At 35.0% G+C, this 20,925-nt stretch overlaps 1 protein-coding gene across 10 annotated transcripts in view; it reads right to left on the reverse strand.

Moving 5' to 3' along the window:
- KCNMA1 (potassium calcium-activated channel subfamily M alpha 1) overlaps window positions 1–20,925 on the reverse strand; it is a 421,854-nt gene that overhangs the window by 126,247 nt on the left and 274,682 nt on the right. For all 10 annotated transcript variants that reach the window (XM_053948612.1, XM_053948610.1, XM_053948611.1 and 7 more), the window contains exons 9-14: window positions 19,311–19,402; window positions 7,977–8,087; window positions 6,289–6,394; window positions 4,802–4,884; window positions 2,544–2,613; window positions 735–890 (exon numbers count right to left, since the gene is read on the reverse strand). In XM_053948612.1, coding sequence (XP_053804587.1) covers window positions 735–890; window positions 2,544–2,613; window positions 4,802–4,884; window positions 6,289–6,394; window positions 7,977–8,087; window positions 19,311–19,402 — 618 coding nt within the window. The remainder of the gene's footprint in view (window positions 1–734; window positions 891–2,543; window positions 2,614–4,801; window positions 4,885–6,288; window positions 6,395–7,976; window positions 8,088–19,310; window positions 19,403–20,925) is intronic.

The following is a 20,925-nucleotide window of genomic DNA, read 5'->3' on the forward strand; positions in this document are numbered from 1 at the left end:
TCAGTGTTTCCCATCCCATTAAGAACACTTGTGAGACTGGAAACTTCCCACCCTTTATGTTTGGAATCAGTGTTCCTGAAATGCACCAGGAAGGATGCAATGACTGCTGCAATGGAAGCCTTGGTCCAGTGGACCAGTACAGCTGCCACAGAAATCTAACTGGGTTACAAATTTGCAATCTAAGTCCAAAAGAGCTCTTAGACTGAGGAGAAACAAATACATGAATGATGTTGTGAGAATTTTGAGCCTCAGTCCTTAACATATGTTTCTTATTTATTCATAGTCAGAGGTCCACTACTTTCTTCATGTAAAAGACGAAAATGACTAGTCCTTTTTTCTTGGCGCTTTGTTGCTACATGGGACTTTGAGAAATTTGGGGTGTTTTTAGCAGTAGCAACTTTTCTAATAGACAAACCTGCTGTTTGTCTAAAATCAAGCAAAAACACAAAATGCCAGAAATATCTCCCTGGAAATGGATGATGATTTGGAAAATATTTTAAAGGTCAGATACTTGCTGAATAAAAATTAAAAAAAAAAAGAAAACATAAGCTGATAAAACCTGGTTTATTGCCCAATTTTCAGCAAAAAAACTTTTGCATGGAAGTGTGTGCTGTTTTTTTTGGTGTTACAAGATCTCTTAATGTCTTTCTGTTTCAAATTTGAGTCGTGTTCTCTACTCCAGTCTCGGACAACCTGAACTGCAGACTAATATGTTCCAATGAGAAAGGCATTACCTTTATGAATGACCTCATAGAGAAGAGGTTGGCTAACATTGTTGAAAGGCCCGGTGCCAGGCAGCTCTGGGCTATGAAACCCAGCTTCAGCTCAGCAAGACAGATTGCATCATCCCCTTCTTTCCAGTTCCAGCTTGGGATATTTAGTAGATGGGCCTGGAAAACAAAGAAACAACATATCCCACAGGTGAAGAACCAGAAAGAGAAGATAGAACTGAACGATTTTCTCTATTAATACCTTGATTTTTTCTGAGTAGACAGAAGCACTTCAAGTGTTCCAGAGCTTAATTCTATGGTGAGAAATGTTCCACTCTTACCTACTACAGATAAAATGCTACATTTCTCAAGACATGCTGGCTGTGGCACTCTGTCAGGTCCATCCTCACACCTGAACTAGCAGAATATTGTAAAGCTTTCCTTCCCTTCTGTCTGTTCCTTTTACAGCACTTTGAGCTACCGTCTGACTGATGAGGAACACACATAATATACAAGAAGTTATACAACTTAGATTACAACTTACGTGAAGCTGCAACCTTTAAAGGATACTAGAATTAAAAAATGTGTACAACATCTTCTCTCTTTTCTATTTCATTTCTTCCACCCTGAAGAATGGTACTTGACAGTGAAAAACCAAACAGTTTTTTCTAAGAATGCTATTTATAAGGACAGAATGAAGAAAATAACTCAGCAAGACACATCTGCAGTATTGAATTTGATAATTTAGATAAGTACAAATACCATTCCGTAGCTGTTGGACTTTCTCTGACATGTAACTTTTATGTTTGTGTGGATACAAGGAAGCACAGAGTCTTTCCTCCTTGTTTCCCTTCCTAAGTTAATTCCACAGTTCAGCACTTTGATAAAAGCTATTCTTGAAGACACAACCATTAGAATAGCAAACAAATTGCAGTATTTAAAAAAACCTTCCCTCTGTGGCTCTTTAAAGCAGAGAAACTCCTTGCTTTTATTCTATAAAAAGACAGAATTCTTCCATAACGTACAGGAAGAGGACATAACAAGCAGCAGTAGTTGCTCTTGTTCTAGCAACAGGTTACAGGTATAAGGAGTTGTTATCAAACCTTCCCAGTACCAGATTTATTGTGTATTTCATCAAAAGAATGTTTACCCAGTCAAGCTTTTTCTCAAACACTGGGCAGTGGTTGATTCTTTCAGAGCTAATAAAAGAAGCAGGCCACATATGATAACTGTGTTATCTGATATCTCCTTCCTAACCCTGTTAGTCAGCAGTTTATGGACTTCTTCATCTCAGGATTGAATAAATTGACTTCATTGTGTTTAAGGGTCACAAATTTACCATAAAAAACTTTTTCAAATTCCTTTCCAAAGCGGATTTGTCATTTTGAACTTCACAATATTCTTAGTACCAAATCCCACAACTGGACTATGTTTTAGATTAAAAATCACATAAATTTATCTATTTTGTACCGACTGCTTGGCAATTTCAGGTCTACACGGTCATGCCGGAATCAAAAAATCACAATAACCTCCAGTAAGACAGTAAGAGCAGAACTTACAGAACTGAAGTGGCGAAAGGTAATCTGGCATCAGTAACAACTATGGACACTGTAGCTTTGGGAATCCTAGGCAACTAATAAATGTCAAGATTTTAATAAAGTCCCTTGCATATATACTACTATATATAAATTACTTTGGAACTGGATTACATGACAATGTTTATTAAGATGTTTTAGCTTGGAAACAAAAATGCTTGCTGTTACTGGAACTAGAAAAATTATGAGTGAGTGCAATGTAGCAAAAAACTCTGAGAAACACTGGCCATCACATTACCTTATTGTGGTACTGCAACATCTGAGTGATAATTCTTATCTTCGGATGATAATTCTTTATGGAAATAACTCTAAAAATAAAAGGAAAAAAATATTAAAATAACTTTTAACTGATAGGGTATTTGGATAATGCATCCAAATACCTCTATTTTACCATGTTGTCAAGTCCCACAATTAAAACTGTACCCCCTTATTCATCTGCCTGTAAAGCAAACTGATTGATGTCAGAAATATTTACACATAGTCAAACTGAGGTAAGAATTAGTGGCTAGTACTAGAGAGCAATAAGCCTCAGGAAATATTCAGTTGAATGGTTTGCCCTCGTGGAGTTTGCAGAAAAAGAGGCTTGTTTTAGCAGCTCTATTCAGATACTGATTCTGTTAGGAAAATAATGCATTGATTCTGTTAGGAAAATAATGCATTGGAATTGTTACATCATCTTCAATGATTATCTTCATGTCTTTGAATCAATGTACTTGATCAAGTTTCCCAATGATATATGCCTGAAAAAATTAATTTCTTTCTGCCCCATCACATATTATTTATTTTTAGCTGCTAGACTTTCATCCTATCTAAATACCTTGAATAATGATTTTGTGTTGCACATGCAAATTCATCTTAATTTTGATGGATTAATCCAAAGATCAATATAAAAACTGATAGCTGAATGCGTAATTTATAAAACATGGGGCTACTTTCATAGTCTGCACATTTTCTGCATTCTAAATTACTTAATGAACCTAAGATATCCTCAACTGTGTATAGATTTTAAGGGGCTGGAATGAAAAATGTTTGAGAAATGCATGAATTGATAATGTGCTATAAAAAAGCATTGAGCAAAATTAAAGAGATGAATAGCCAAAAAAAGTCTTGTATTTAAAAACTAAAGGTAGAAAAAGATGATAAAACAATGAAAAAAAAAAATCTGACTTATGGAATCATCCGTCTCGTAAGACTGAATGCCATAAATGCTCACACTGGTGTTTTGTAGAACATATCTTATAAACTACTGGTCTGGCTTGTGCTTTTAAGCTTATCAAAGCTAGAACAAGAAAGGTTAAAAAATTGCATTATTTTACCAAGTCTTTCTTCTAATTTTCCATTTATTGATGAATTGTTTAATTAAACATTCAGTTTTTAAAAAATAAATCATGACAATACACAAGAGAATTCCACTCACACATCAAAAATTTTGCATTTTATTACATTAAATGTATTAAATCTACTAAAAATGCATCAGTCTGCAACTGGAATATTTTTTATGTATTTATGCAATCAATATCAAAATAAAGTTTTTGCATTGCAACTGCAACTCAAACCATGTTTGTAAAATGAAACTAGGTGTATTTAGCCTTGTGTCTTTCTCAGATAACTATACCTCTTGCACACAGCGGTAGTTTTCCATAAGAGCAATTTAAATAGCATTTTTTTATTTCTCCCCTTCCTTCAATACACAGCATGCAAACATCTGACAAGCCAGTAAAATCTGTTTATAACACTGTCCAATCCAATACTAGAGAACTTTTAATCAACCACTGACTCAGATTTTAATTTTAAAAAGGAGACTGGTCTCATTAAAACTAGGATTGTATGAACAAAACAAAAAATGGAATGGCTTAGGTTTGCTGTAACTCTAGCTGCCATCTACTGACTGACTGTTTCATCTCCTCCCTTCAGAGACTACAAGGAGAAAAGCAGGAGAAGATCTGGTGGTCCCTAATGTCGTAAATGCCTTGTCAATCAAAACAAGGAATGATTGGTCTTCAGTGTTAAAAAAGCAGGATGGAGACAGGAGACAACTCCCTTGTATACTCTGCTATCCCCTGAGCAGTGCATTACTTGCAGGAGCAGATCCACCATGGAGCAGCAGGAATGAAGCACTGAAGGTGCTTCTGCCCCATTGTTGACAGCCCCTGCAGTGCATGCGCTCATGCATGCATTGTTGCAACAACCTGACTACATTCCCTTTCCTCTCTGTGTTCAGCTAGGAATACTCAAACCCTAGCTCTTGCAAAATTATTAAGAGTGTCAAAGCCTGTGCTCCAAGTGTGTCTTCTGACACACTAAAGCAGACAGATGAAACAGTGGAGGTGCGAATTTAGGGTATTCTCACCTCTGGACTTCGGTGAGGATCTTTTAATTTGTCCTCTAAAAAAAATAAATAAAATCCTACAGTGTTCTTTAAGTGTAACAGATCAGATAAAAAATTAGCTAATCAGAGTTAAGAGCCAAAAATCTATTAAAAACTACAGAGTTTACCTCATAATATTGGAGGCATCTTCAGCATCTGGGTCAGCGCAGTATTTATTGGCAAGGATTAGGCACGCATCTGCTGACTCTATCTGAGACACCAAAGGAAAAGGAAACATATAAAGCAACATCTCTTTCCAGCTCTTCCTTCCTCATAAACTATGAGTGAATCCAGCACTGGCTGCATGAGTGTGAGTGTCAGTTCTCAATACTGCTAATCAAAAATGTTTCTAGGCTAACATGAGTTCACGCCAGTGATTATGACCACTCTTGTGTACACAGAGAATTTCTTGAAACTTGCTTATGATGATCAGAGCAGGACAGCAGTTCAACTGACAACTTTGTATCAGCTGAGCCACAAAGGTGGTAATGTTAAGCTTTTGTAACCAGATACTGGAATTTAGACTTCTAAATCCATCGGAAGGTCCTGTTGCACCAGTACAGTGCTCCCACAAGTCCTGCAGCTTTGTTTGGGAATTTAAGTACCTTCCTATTCAAGACAGGAAGAGGCAGCTGAACTGGTTTAGAATCTGAGCACTGGATTTAGAAAGCAGGAAGAGGACAACTGATCTATCCACAGGACCTCTACATTCACACAAACCTGAGCTTTACAGAACTCAAAGCAGATGACAAAAGTATTTTCCAGTGTATACAACCAAATATCAACACAAAGAAGGGTGGAATACAGAACACAAAACAAGAACACACGATTTTATGGTTGCAATTAGGACATGCTCTGATGAACTGAAACAGTGTGCATTGGGCTACAAAAATCTTAAGCAACTTCTGCAGTCAAAATAGACAAAAGACACAATTAGTACTCCAGGAAGTGTTAATTACACTGTATTAAAATATTCTTGGCTTAAGTTGCCAGTTTATATTCCATTGGAGAGAAAAAGAAAAATAAACTAAAAAGTTAATGATCTGACAACTTGATTTTTCTTTAATTTTCTTTTTTTTCAAACTTCATGCTTTAAGAAGAATGAAATAATTTACCATTTAGAAATTCTAGAAAAAAAAATCTAAATAAGTAAAACTATCTAACTTTATCTACCAAAAATCTTAACTTGCATTTTTCTCTCAGGATTCTAGATAACAGAAAAAGGGTTTGGAGGATGAAAAAATATCTTTAAATTGTTCTGATAAGTTTAGACAACAGCATTTTAAGCAATTACTGTAAGACAATATCTTGCTATATCAAATACTAATGTAAAATACACTTTTGAATGAAATGTCAATGAAAAATTCATAAAGAGTTCAATGGAATGGCAGACAATTATCTTAAGTCACTGTTGCTGTAGCTTTGAAGATATAAAGATATGGGGAAAAAAGGTTTACCAGTATAGATATAATTTATTACTTAAGATAATAGAGATGGAAAAACATTCTTTTGGGGTTACATGAAGAAGGGCTTTAGTGTTTGGATTTTTTTCCAAATAATGCAAAGAGTACTTAGAAAAAGGTCAATTAGCAGAACAGAACAACAAATCTGTTACCTTCACTCTCGCCAGGTCATGGGGATTAAGGACTGAACCCTGATAGAATTCCACCTGAGTGAAGTGTCGCTTAAAAAGAGCTTCCAGCTCAAGGTTAGGGGAGATACTGCATTGGAAAGAGGAAGAAAACACAAGAGCAAATGAGAGGTCAGTTTCCATAACTGCTCCATTTCCTGTATTTACAAACCAACCTATTTATTTATTTTAGATATTCAGACTTCTGCTGATGCTTTTCCTGTGGCATGGAAACAGCATACCTTCCTTAAAAGATAAACATTGCTTTCACTGCCTTACTTGTCTCTGCAGTGCTTCTGGCCCACCGTGTGCTACTCTCCACGTTTCTCGCGCGTGCATTTCCAAGGGATGTGAATCCAGAAGTATGGGTGCAAACATTTGAAAACATCCTCTCCCAGCATTCTACCCAGAAATTATATAACACCACAATCATCCTCTGCATGTCCCCACCATTCCCACAATGGCTGACTGTGTTGAATAAAACAGCTCAATGCAAGATCTCTAAAAATCAGAAAAAGAAACCAGACAGGGACCCTGAGGCCTCTATGAGCTACAATTAAAACAAACACAATGATGCCGTGACTTTCTGTCTCATTTCATTTTGCAAAACAAAAGAAAAATTAAATTGATTACAGTCAATTACATATTGTGGCACCAACCTTGTAAATATCTTTTCTGGTGCCACTCATTAAAACAGAAGGAATTTAATAGCTACAGGCACAAACAAGTAGCAAGGTGCTAAACTCCTTTCATGTGAATGTGCAGTTTCCTGATTCCTATCACCACACATTTTTACTGTGGAAAACTTGATCCCAAATTTCCTCTCACAGTCAGTTGTTATTACATAGAGAAGGGATACAAAAAAATGATGTAGTTACTTGAGGATGTCATCTCTAGTTGAAATTGAAAAGACTAGATGAAAAAATTGTGGAAATACTGCTGATACTTAGTTTTCAGCTTTCACTGTTAAATCATCACAAATTATATCCTTAACTTTTAATAATTTTCTTTGACAACAAGTGCAGAATGCATTGCTGAATGTAAAAAAAAAACTAATTTATAACTTGAAACTCTTCTAAACAGACATCATTACAGAACAGAAAAGATACTGAGTCCTATCATGTGTTTTTTTCTAGCAGTTCCTCCCCTAGGCATGACTATTTGGCATTGTATTAGTTATTAAATTATTATTAACTTATACATCATGTAGAGCCTGCAAGAAACATCAACCTCATTAAACCACTTTTCCAAACTTATAAGAATAAGTTTGTACAACATACAGTGTTTTTCATTAGTTTTACTGATGTTACCAATTTTGGTAGTTTCCCTAGGAATATTTGCCACTAAAAAAAAACTCTGATGTATTTATTTGCATTTCAATATTTTTTGTCTCATAACCCAATCCCCACTTCAACTATGCATTTAGCTATGTACCTTACAGACAACACAACTGGGTCTGAAGTCTGTCTGCTTGAAACAAATATACTTAGTAGAGGGTTACGGAAAATTCAGAAAAAAACCCACTTTTCTCAAGACATATTTTTAATAAACAGAAATGCAGTAATTTTATGGCAGTTTGGAGCTTTAAATAGTCTCTGACTTCCCAGAAGATACAGCTTCACTTAATGAGTTTTAGTAACAGATGATAAGACCAATGTTGAAAGAGTACTCACTTATGCAGAAAGACGATTTCTACATTGACATCATCCCTATCCTTGTGCAGGAAGTCCTTCAGGAAGTTCGACACACTTTCAAGTGTTATGTGACCACAGACAACTATGTGCCTGTTACAGAAAAATCAGAGTTAATCTTGCGAAGAAGGTAAAACAAGCAAGCAAGCAGAGATGGAAATGATAACTTATTGAGAAAAAAATATCATTCATCTCTTCTTGATGTTTCTCTAGATCCTATTCCACGAAGTCAGAGAAGAAAAATATCAATTCCCAAAGGTTTTTTGCAACTGCAAATGTATATACACACTGTCACCTGTAAAGTCATTTGCCCAGGTTGTTTTAAACATTTAACAATAAGTAGGATCAGTTTTATATATCTTTATGCACTGTACTAACCAGTCCCTTTCAAAGTCATATTTCTTCATTTTACACATCTTTCTCAATATCTTTAACTCCTCTAATGAGATTCACTGTTTAAATTTTTTAGTTATGACAGGAAATCTCCCTAAAATGATTCAATATTTTTCTACAGTTGAAGCAGACTTTTATGCCAAGGAAGGTAGCACAAAGCTTGCCAATTACAGGCCATAAGCAGCATGAAAAGAAATTTTTCCCTACCATAAATCCTAGAGGGGAGTACTTGACAACAAAAAGTCATTGTTAACTATTATCACTTTTCTGGCAGAGCACAGTGTGTTAAACATTTATTTTGAAATATGATAACTTCTTTAACATGAGTACTTAGATATTACCAGGACTCAAATGCAATTTTAGAAATAGCAACAATCTAAAATTTCAATTGTTTACTTTTATTTAACAGACAAGAAACAGAAGTTTATAAAAGACTCCAGCCATGCTAGTTTGTATTTAACATAGAACTCGATATACAAATGTTTATTGCTAAACTTGCTATTCATAGTTTCTGCTTTGCCTTTTTTTTTTTTTTTAACATAAATTTTAGGTACAATAAATGCCCTTGGACTGCAAACACTTAAAAACATAAAAACACGAGTTGAAGCTTTCCTGTTTTATGAGATGGTAAGCACAGTATCAGAAAACAAGACATAAAATATATCAGGTCAGTCTTTTTCCTTGGGCCAAGGGGTCTTCCAGAGGCTCCTTGGGAGCTTTACAGCCTGGCAGAGTTTGCAGCACGCTGGGTATGGGGGAAAACCATGCCTACACTGCCCCCACCAGAAGGACTCTGCCCCTGTTTCCCTGGTGCCCACTTGCCTGAGTTGCCAGAGGTGTACAGGTATGACTTAGTGCATTGCCATACATAAAGCAGCAATGGAAAACCTCAGGAAGCTTCAGATTCTGAAGAGATATTTAAAACCTTAGTAGTTTACTTGATGTGAATTCTGAACAGACTGTTTGGTACACTACATTAGACTAACATATAGGTAAGTTCTTTCTGTCTGGTGGTATTCCAGACTTTTCCTGGCTATAAATACATATAGCATCAAAAAGCCACCAAGTCCCAGGGATATTATAAACAGCAGCTAAGAAAAATAATTTGTATTCCTTATATACTGTCTGTGCACATTTTCCAAGATAACTGATTTTAAACAATGGGGATTGTTTTCTTCAAATGTTTCCATCTCTTACTAATTAAGAAATTGAACTTTCCATCTGGATAGCTTATACATTGCTTTTCATAGCAGAAATAATTCCTGATTGTAGGGGAAGTCCTTTGTGATCCGGGCAGTTAGCTTTAGCTGGGTCTCTTCCTGAATGCTCTTCTAATACAAAGCATTCATATGGAGAAAATTGATTACCTCCCTGGCTGATTTCACTCAATATGGGTTCTTTTGTGTCATTAATTACAGTCCACATTTTAAAAGTATGGCAACACATAATATTGTATTGCAGAAGAAATTATCAAAGTATCAAAAGATTACAAAGTCATTCATGCTCTCAGATGCCTCCAGAGGTTATTTGCTACAAAAAGCTCCTGCTAAAAGCAGATGCATTTGGTACAATCCTGTTATGACTCTCACTGAGTAGGGACTCACAGCAATCTGCTCCAGCGAAAATAAAACATTTGGCTGCCAAAAACTCTCACATTGGGTATCAGGACTAATTGTTTTTGGAGTGTTAAAAGGCATCTGCACTGTGGTTTCATTTTATACTCTGATTTAGAGCTGGACAAAATCTATTTTTCTCTTCTTTGCTATACATAAACAGTGCATGGCAGTGTCCTGAACAGTGACTACAACAAAACCTCCTGGCTTTCAAAGAATATTTTCTGATAAGATCCTTGCATTAATTTTTGGTTGAAAACTTCTACCAAAAAACCTTCCTTTAACGTAAGTCATATTTTTGCTTAGAAGTAAAAGAAATTGAAAACAGATTTCCTAGTTGCCCATAGAGAGTTATTAGGTATGTTATGTAAGAAAACTTGAAGAGTTTATATTGGAACTTATAATGTTCCAATCTGTCCTGTATATGATTTGAAGATTTATAACTTCCTCTGTTTGTTTTAGTAACCATTGTATTCATTTTTTAATTTTTTTTAAACATCTTTTTTTTTTTACATGCACTGAGAAAGTAAAGCCAACATAGTGGATGTCTTTTGTTTGCTGCAAAAGAGTTGGTTAGTAGAAAGACACAGAATTAAGTTCACTTGGTCAACAGAAATGTCTAACTTCTGCATTAAGCTTTTCTTTATGAAAAACCTCAGAACTAGTACCTTATTATTATTATTATTTTTTTTTATTCTTTAAAAACAAAATCTATAAAGTCCCTTGCCATACTGAAAAACATGATTTAATAATTTAGACATTTTTATTACTGATAGGTATTTATGAGGACTAAATACCTAAGTTTTTGTTAAGTAGTAGTTGTCATTGGTACACATGTCAGATGTGAAACTGGTTTAATATACCAGTGTGAATCCATATTATATGATTGTGATGCTGCAAAATAAACCTTTTACAAAGAATCAAAAGCTTATCAGGAGCCATATTCTATCAACATATATGGGCTAATCCATTTTTTCCCATATACATTTATCACTCTCAAATTTCATAAATACAAAAAATATTTCAAATATTTCAAATATGAAGAATTGTCAAAGATGTACACAGTTGATTTCAACTGTGATTCTACATAATTGAAGTTCTCTACAGTACCTATTTTTTTCCACCCTAGTATTGACATAATGATACATTTACTAAAAACACCTTCTTATAAAGTAAACAAAAATTGAGATAAAAAATCCAAGGCTACTACAGAGACAAACTGTTTCAGTATGGGAAACAATGAAATTAACAAAAACTAAAACATCTAGGTTTCTGGCATGAGATAATTGAGAACATAAACTTAAATCATGTAAATAGCACTGTAAATGAAAACAGATCCACTCTGAATGGGACTCTAAAAAGGATCTTTGCCTGGTTCCTCCTTCAGAGGACACAATACAAAAGACAAATCTTTTGCCTGTTTGTTTTGCAAGAAATATCCATTTTATTGGAATAAGTATAAAGAGCCTGAAAAATCTCACTCCAACTAGTCTGTTCTAATAAATCAAAAATAATAAATACAAAATTCTGTTCAGCATTCAGTTGAATACTTGGTGTTCACTTGTCAAGTAGCTAAAGGAAGTGGGGTGCATATTGATCTAGATGCCTCTATAAAATTATGACATTTATATCAAATACATATGCTCAGATCTTCTTGTGGTATTTCTGCTTTGCATTCTGCTCATTCTTTCATCTACTGACCATCTAAACTCTTTATATGCCAGTAGCAGGCTGCTGTGGTTGAAGCAGGCAGCAGCTTGTAAAGTCTAACAGGTTTTGATCAAAGAAATTACGGATGTCAGTCATGTTTTCTTATTAAAAAAAAAGTCAATATTAAAAACAAGTCAATAAATGTCAACAGAGACTGTATATGTGGTCTGCTTGTTTATCTATTAGTGATATACATTCTTAAACATGCCAGTTCACAGTATATTTCTAGATAGTAATGATTTACCAAACATTACTCAGGATTCTGATAATTCAGCTCCAAACTTCATGTGTGTGCTTCTGGATCTTTCTCTTATTTCAATATAAACTCCCCTCTCAGATTAACTCTGTTAGAGTAGTAAGTGCTGTGCAGCCACAATTTGGAGTGTTTCCCTTTCCTTTTCATGGAAGACTTGATCCCAAGGATGATGGTCTTCTAAGGGTCTCTTATGTAGCCAATGCATACAGTAAAAAAATAATTAAAGTGTAAGCTAATTTCTCAACCTGATTCTCCCATCAGGCTCTATAAATCTCCTAGTAAAAAGGAGACAAGCAGAAAATATTAAAGGATATAGCTAATTGACCGTCAAGCAATTTTAACATTTTTTTCTCCTCCTGTTTGTCCAAAAGTAGATTTTTATTATTTTCTTTATTCCTGAAGGATTAAAAATCTCAAAAGTGTTGGAGTTACTAAGAAGTGTTGCAGACACTAAAATATGTATCAGCATTAAAAGTATACAAGCACATGGCCATACCTGTCAGAGGAGATGTAATTGAAGTATGTGAAAACGTATCTCAGTTACTTTTAATTTCTGTAAATTGGACCTGAGAGCTTCAACTGTCAGCTATTTAGGAACCAGAGTGTACTTGTGCAGCTGCTGTGCTTAATTCTGGCAGAAAATATCTGTTCTTTCCACCAGGTTCCATGCCTTTGGATTTCTCTTAAGTCATGAATAAAGAAAAAGGAATTAGGTAATACTGAGAAGCACTGAAAAAGCTCCATTCAATATATGGTGCACAGTACAGATCAGTGGAACCCTACTGGATCCTACATCAGATTAACACAAATAGGAAATTGTTAATGTCAGGCATTTGAAATTTTCTCTGATGCAAACATTAAATCACTTTGTGACCAATACAAGAATGCATTTCAATTCCTTTAATCCAGGATAAATAGCACACTTCTTTGTTTAAACTGCACATTAGAGCTTTCATCCAAGTCTGTTTGCAATGGCATGCTATCCTACATGACTCACTCTGGGCTGCTTTTTTTATTTAAACTTTGCTCAGCTACAGCTAGATGAATTTATCTTGCATTTTTATGATTACGATCTAAGGAATTTTGTAATGTTTCTCTATAAACCAATTTAAAAGTTAATATTCTTTGTTTGATGCACACCTCCAAACCAGCCATAATAAAATAAAAGCACAGTGATTTGGTTCTTCTAGAGTCTGGATTAGTGGAGCCTTCCACTATAGCTTAAAGTATGAATATTCATCCTTTCATTCAGTCTGAATGGCAATATTTAAATTTAGAGTATTTCTGCTCTTATGAAAAACACCACAACATTTAGGCACAACACACGTCTATCACAGACGACAAAAGTGAATAGTTTACTATAAACAGAAGAAAAACCTGCTGAACAGAATGCACAAGGAGCCCATACTAGAAAGCTTACAGTTAAGTGCAGGGGTTATCTACACCTCCAGCATTAGCATCTCGCTTGCAAACAGACCTTAACTGACTGCTCTAATCACTGCAAACCCTGGATTTCATTTTTGTAACATTTTGTGTGGCAGATATCACACACACAAACCATCCTGCTTTTACTTCTGAAATCAACTGAAAGTAGTTTCTATTAAAAACATTGTTTTCTCCCATTATTACTCATTTTCAAATCACCTTATGTGTTTTTTAAGTGTTCAAGTAGTCAAAAAATAATTAAATCTTTTGTAAGCAATGCAGGAGTTAGGAAAGGATCTTCAGATTTTTGAGCATTTCATCCATGAGCAGAGCCAGTGCATTTCTTTCCACAGAAATCATCCCAAAATGTCATGAGCAATTTTCTGCAACAGAACCTGAGTGAAAGCAAGAAGTCTCTAAAACTTGCTGAACAATTAATCACTTCTGCCATCTCACATTACACAGCCTGGAATGCCATGTACTGTACAGTTTGTAGAATATGGTAGACCAGCAGATGTATAAAGCAGATTCAGTCTTTCCTGGGTCAAAATTTGAACAGCATCTACTGCTATTTGATGCCAAATCCAAGAGGGTTTTTTCAAAGTTTAAGAAAAGGAACTTTTTAAACTTCAACTGGAAATACAAAAGAAGTGCTATTATTCTAGGAATGGAACGTGGTATGAGACCTCAAATACACATTTTAAAGTCATAATGTTCTTACATGTCACTTCCCACACTCCCTTTCCTACTTCCAAAAGAATGGATAGAGTTCAGTATGCACACAAAATTGAAAAAAAAAAAAAAAAAAGTTTCTCCTATTTCTTCTATCTGTCAGTATATTTACCACTCATCAGATTTTCTTTATCACTAAGTGAAATTTCATTTGAAAAAGTGGGATTAGAAGAATGGCTAGCAGATGGGAAATAGAGACACCCCTGGGATCATAATGTAATCCATGTCACATTCTCTTATTACATTCTCATCCCACTGAAAAAATAATATCTTACATATTGCATCAAATTATTTAATATAAGAATTTAATGTCACTTTCTTTGGATCTATGCCTCTCATTACTGCAGCAAATGGACCTTTTCTTTGGTTAAGCCTTAACATTTCTTTTTTCTAATTTGTAATGAAATTCAAATGTCTAATGAGTCCAATATGGCCTGTCAACTTAAATTATCTGTTTGTCTTTCTGTTTACCATATCTATCTGTCTAGAGTTTTTATTTTCCTCTGTGAAGTTTAGTTATTGAAGCCCATGTTTCCTTCTGGAAGGAATTTCTAACAGATGATTATTCCTGTTGATATGGTGATGATTTGGTAATTTATGGCTTGTAAATTTAAGAAATGTGTAGAAATGTCTGGGAAGCAGAGCAGATCATGAGACAAGAGAAACAGGAGGTTCTAATACCTTATACAGTATAGGACTATGATTTCATTAAAATGCATTTTTAATCTTACATATTAACTACAATAATGCCTCGATCATTTATTTTTACATCTTTTGAATCTGCAATGAAGTCTAGCATAAACCTGTACTACGGTGGCAAAACAAGCAGTTTATATAAACATAGCCAGAACCACAGAAGGGCCAGGTTGGAAGGGACCACAGTGGCTCTTCTGGCCCAACCTCCCTGCTCAGTCAGGTCATTGCTCTATCTGCCATACCTGTTCATGCAAAGCTGGGTTCTACTTTCTGCCCTCATAAAGACTTTGCATCAGCAGTTTTGTATAAAAAATAATTTAGTCCTTGGAATTAGAAGTCATTAATTGAATATAAAGACTGAAAAAAATCAGTAAGTGATCCAGGCTGAGTTCATCAGCTAACAAATGTTCTTTCCATATGCTTTCTAGAGCTTTCTGCACGCTGATTTATACAATAAGTTAATATCTTCACAGAATTAAAATCCAGTCTGATTGTATGCACACTCAAATACAGAAATGGAACAAGAACAATCTTGATTCAAAAGTAAATTAGTAAGTACAGAATAAAATTTTAATTATGGATTATCTGGATCTTTAACCACATCACATACCACACCTCAGTAATATGAATATTATAAATAAATAAGCAAAAAAAACTTGTTTGTTTTTTTTTTTTTCTCCTTAAAATAACACAGATGATCTTGTAAGTCCTATTTTGGCCAGAACCAAATGTGTAAGTTCCAAAACATCACAAAAATAATGCTATATCTACTTATCCAAACCCAAGACTTTCCTGAAAAAAAATAAAGACTCTTATTTCAAAAGAATTAAAGTCTGAACATAACAGAAAAGTGGGTAATTCCAGCACTTTAGAAATTCATCCACAGCGATCAATGCCCCTCCTGGCCTTCCAGAGGTACGAATGCATGAACAAACCTGCAGGTTTAATGCTCTGTTCTAAAGCCAGCTATGGAGACAGAGCGGTGGATGCCTTTTCATCCTTTTATGGTACTTCACTTTACAGGGATCCCTTGAATATTAACTCACAAATTCTACAAGTAATTCAGAGAAAAAGCCAAAACAAAGTCAAATTTAAAGCTTATAAAAGAACAGACCTAAATGTAGGCAGGGTGTAAGGAAGCATTTTTGGTTGCTTGATTGGTTTTTTTGTTCCAGATTATAATTGTGCCAAATTCAATACTCATCATTAAATGTGTACATCTGGCCTTGGTTACATTTTGTATAGATATGTTGGTATAGATATTGTGGTATAAATGCAACAGTAAGTACTGCTGTTTATTTAATAGCTGAAGATGAAGCTTCAAAGACTATAAAGAAATTCCTGTTTCTTAGAAGTCTCCTTACAATAATATTACAAAGCAGGAATTATAACTCAATTTAAAACCTGAAAAATTCCCTGTCGACTTTCACAACTAAATGAACCTATTATCTAGTAAGTTTAACCAGTGATAACTGTCTACAAACTACTTTTATTTCCAAAGTTTGTATGCATGGGTCTCATCTAAGACAAAAATAAAGTTCTTTATTATGCAAAATGAATCCTGTATAGTTTATGATCCTTTGGGGACTTTATTGGCTGAAAAGCAAAATGAAATGTGAGCTCAAGTTTAATGTGTTTGTTATTTCTCTTTAGTTAGTGAAGTTTGAATCGATAATTCTTATGCACACATTCTAGCTCCTTTATAGTTACAATTCTGCAGTAAGGCTCCCCATAGTATTAAAGTCACTTAGTGCAAAACTCAACATACATAATCATACACTGGTTTTAATTTTGGACCTAAATGTTTAATAATCATGTTATTACACACAGAGTTTAGAAGGCAACATGTTGTGCTATTTTCCTGGCATGGTTGCTAGCTGGGGTTAAACCATGATGATGTATAAACATATATATAGATGTAACAAAACAGATTCCATGTATTTATCTATTTTGTACAGAGTTAAAAAGCACACATATTTGCTGTTTCAAGGGCTGAAACTATATCTTTCACCAAAATTCAGCTGTTTTCATATTGGAAATGTATTTAATCTGGAAACTTTCTGACATTAGAACAACTGTAGTTTCTCATTATTTTTGCTGCCAGAATCTATGCTTGGTTGCTCAACTAAAGACCTTATACTGCTAATTACTACCACATGCCCATATCCCAAGCAAAGGAAAACTTATTGGTTCTGACAATCCATTCTCTCAACACTGAATTCCAAATGAAAACTTCAATTTTGGCCAAACATAACATTTCATCAATCTTGTTCTACTGACTGCAAAAGCAACATCAAACAAGGGGTCCTAATGGCTTTTTACTGTGCAGTTCCCAAGCTTAGATTCTCTGATGAAAGACCCACATGAGCAAAGGACATCTTTAAACTACTTAGTAATTAATAATTGAACTAGAAAACAATGCATAAAGTAAATTGAACAGTTTGTATTCTGATGACAGAGATGACTTTCAAGCAACAAATTACAGGAGCAGTAGAGATCAGCAGAAAAAGCACTGACAACAGAGTGAGATAAAATCAAACAGACAATGCATATAAAGAAAGACAAAAAAAAAAGTGAAAAAATAAAATTAAGCACGCCCCAAAGCTAGCAGAAGCCTGTAATCTGAAGTTGAGCTTTTCAGGATGTGGGGTTCTGACTGAAGATCAGGTCCAAATTTAGAGACATCTGAGCAATGCTGGGTACTAGTGACAATGTAGAAGGGGAGGGACAAACTCTGTGTGCAAAATAGGTTTTAACCATATTCCCCTCTGCTATAACTCCTTTAGAGCTTTGAAAACAGTGGGATATGTTCTGAGTTTGAAAAACTTATCTTTGAGAAAACAAGTATGAAAAATATGATACTGTCCTGACCTCTGTCACAAATAAATATTTTGGGAAATTAACAATACTACTCATTCCCAGAAATAAATCAAGGCATTTAGTTTGTCTAGGTAAGTGATGCAAGTTTCCAACATCAGTGTTTACAGTTTACCTTAGACATTTGAGGGTATCTCAATAAATGTACATATTGAAGTTTACCATCTCATTGCTTGAGTATTATTGAACAAAAAATAGTATAAAAGTTATATCTAATTTTAAAACTTTGATTTATCTACACAAAGATACAAATAGTATTCTAGAATTAACTCTGTGGGACATTTACAGTCTTTCTGATACATAGAGAGGAGAAAGAACTTGATAAAAGCATAATCCACTTCAACAAAATGTTGCGTGGGTTGGAACATGCATGGATTTGAAAGGAACAAAGTGAAAAAAAACCTTTCTAAAGTAAGAAGAGAGCGACAACTCATTAGATAAATTTCTTGGAGTACTGTATTTATATCATACATAAAGGACTCTCTATCTGACTAGACTTTCAGGGCAAATAGACTTTGCCAGTGGATGTCACAATGGTATGTAATGAAATGAAGGATGGCAACACTAAAGGTGATATTGTGCTGTATCTCTATATCACCAAGGACATCTAGTTCAGTAAAGGCTTTATCCCAGCACGACCAGGAGCTGGGAATGCCAGAAAGAGCTAGCTTTGGTCAAGAAAACAAGCGGGCTTTCAAAAGAAATGTAATGAGGTAATGTGGTCCAATAAAATTTAACCTTTGCCACTGGGTAAAAATAGCATGTTTGATTTTTTTACCATACTGTTTTGATATTAATGTTACTGCCTGTTCTTCTTCAGATACGCTTAATGTGATACAGGGAAGAGAATTGCTTTAAAATCCCTGGTCACAGATTCTAAACTTATGAGGGTTTGCAGGATCTATGGAAAGTCTGAAAAAGCTGTATGAGCTGAATCTGCTGGCTGAACACTGAGAAACAGGGCTATTGGACTTCTTACATAGCCAGTCCAACCGAACAAACTGGTAAATTATCTATCTCTTATTTTGCATCCAGTAAAACAAAGTTTTCTGAAGAACTGAGTTGTCTGAAAATCATGTGAATTATCATTGTCACTTAGTTAAGAGACAAACCACACGATATTCTGATGCCCAAAATGGTGAAGTGACAACTCACCCTTGCTGCAGAAGTTAACTGCCTATGTAATAGCAGCACTTTTTACAAGATATATCAGTCTGAGTGGTATCCAGGTTCTCTTGAAGTAGGGACAAAATGTTGTGACTTGTACCATAGCACAGCCCAGGTCTCTAATTACAGTGTGACAACTCTCCAGTGGTAACATCTGATGTCAAAGAACACAGCCTTGTAAGCTGTGAGTCAGCTATTACCACCTTCAGGGGCTCTTTAGAGTCCCACAACCACACCTGGTCTTTTTGGACTTACTTTCTGCCTCGGGTTGAGTTAAAAGTTCCGCCGTATTTCTTCCGATTAAGGATGAGAGCAGCAATTTCTGGCACGTAGCGAGCAAACATTGCCTACATGCATGAAACAAAAAAACAAACAAAAAAAAAAGAAAATGGCATGCAGAGAGTGTTCTACTGCAGCAGAGGCAGCAGAGCCTCTTGGGATACTTACTTTCTTCCACTAACCGCACTATAGGAACCACCATATTTCTTGCGGTTTCCTATTAACTCTATGATTTCAGGGACGTAGCTGGCAAACATGGCCTAAGAAGAAGATAGGAGACAGAAGAAAAGACTAAAAAGAGAGGCCAAAGAAAGGGGGATGATGAATATTTTCAGAAGATATATATTTTTAAGATCTGAAAATGCAAAAGAATTAGATCTATGCAGTTGTTTAAAAATAAAATTTTAAAAAAAAATGAAAAAAAAATTTCTTATCAAACAAGAGGGCTCAGTGTAAAAGCTGGTTTTAGAGAAGGTACACACCTTATAAAGAAAGAAAATGGTCAAAAGAGGAAAAATGGACACGTAAAACAAAACAAGAACAAAATTACTTCAAACTGGTATCTAATAACAAAAAACAGTTGTCTATTTCTTCCTGAAGAGGGGAGGGGGGAAAAAACCTATCCCAGCCCCACTGTAAAAAAACCAAAGCCAAGTATTATCATTAATGTTACATATATAGTTACTGTTTTCAAATACAGACTCTTCCTCCCATTGTAAGAATTTAAAAGAAGACAAAAACAAGATTAAATCGGGGGTTATTTCCCCATCAAGAAACAAAAAAAATCACCCCGCCGCCCCCAAAAAAAACTTTTCCAAAAGTTCTTGGGTTTAGAAGGACTGGAATAACATGTGATAGAAAAAAAGGTTTTTAGGAGAAAATAAAAATTATTCTGCCATGTTTTGTCCAACAAACAGCTTCCTTGTGGCTGGATACTTCGAAGAGCTACTGCCCTTTGACATGATCTTTGTCTTCACATGTCAAAAAACAGAGATGAGAATGCATACATGTAATGCTCATACATATCTGTGTGTGTGTCATATATGGCATTCATAAGGTTGGTTACATACATATCACCTCTGTGAGATGCATGTATATGTGAAGCCAACGGATGAGGGTAAAGTGACAATGTACAAATGTGTGCATGGGCACAATATACCTTACGAGTCATCCGCGAAGCATTTATCTTGCACACGGTAAATACTAAAATAAACCTTGCTAGTTTAGAGAACATTGCAACAGGTGTAATAATATTGCTAGCACTGACAAATAATGGAAAATTTGGCGAGACAAAGAGTAACTTGGGTGCTATTTACATACAGGACAAAGAACACGAGAAATTGCTGATATAAAAGGATACTGGTTATGGTCATGTGATAAACTGTGAGCTAAAATTGTACTACATGACATGAAAGGATGGTTGAAATTAAAGAGAATGTGGTTTGCCATCATCTGGATCAGGCAAGCTGCTCTTTAAGGCAGTCCAAAGCCACAGTGTTTGTTGGAAGTCTGGGAAGGAACACAGAAGGGTGGGTAGGACTTCTGAAACCGCAAAGTGCCTTTAAACACCAATAGCAACCTCCAAAAGTGCTCTACAGTAGTAGCTAAATAGTAGAGAACTACGAATAATATTCTATGTTGAAATATTAAGGCACTTCATATATTCACATGCATTACCCATTTAAATAGATTAGAAAAATTCTAATTCTGGACTAATTTGACAAGCTCTGCCAATATATTTATCTACAGGAAAAAAAATGCATATTAAACATAATTTAATGTT

The sequence above is a fragment of the Vidua chalybeata genome, chromosome 8, assembly GCF_026979565.1.
Source record: "Vidua chalybeata isolate OUT-0048 chromosome 8, bVidCha1 merged haplotype, whole genome shotgun sequence".
NCBI lineage: Eukaryota > Metazoa > Chordata > Aves > Passeriformes > Viduidae > Vidua > Vidua chalybeata.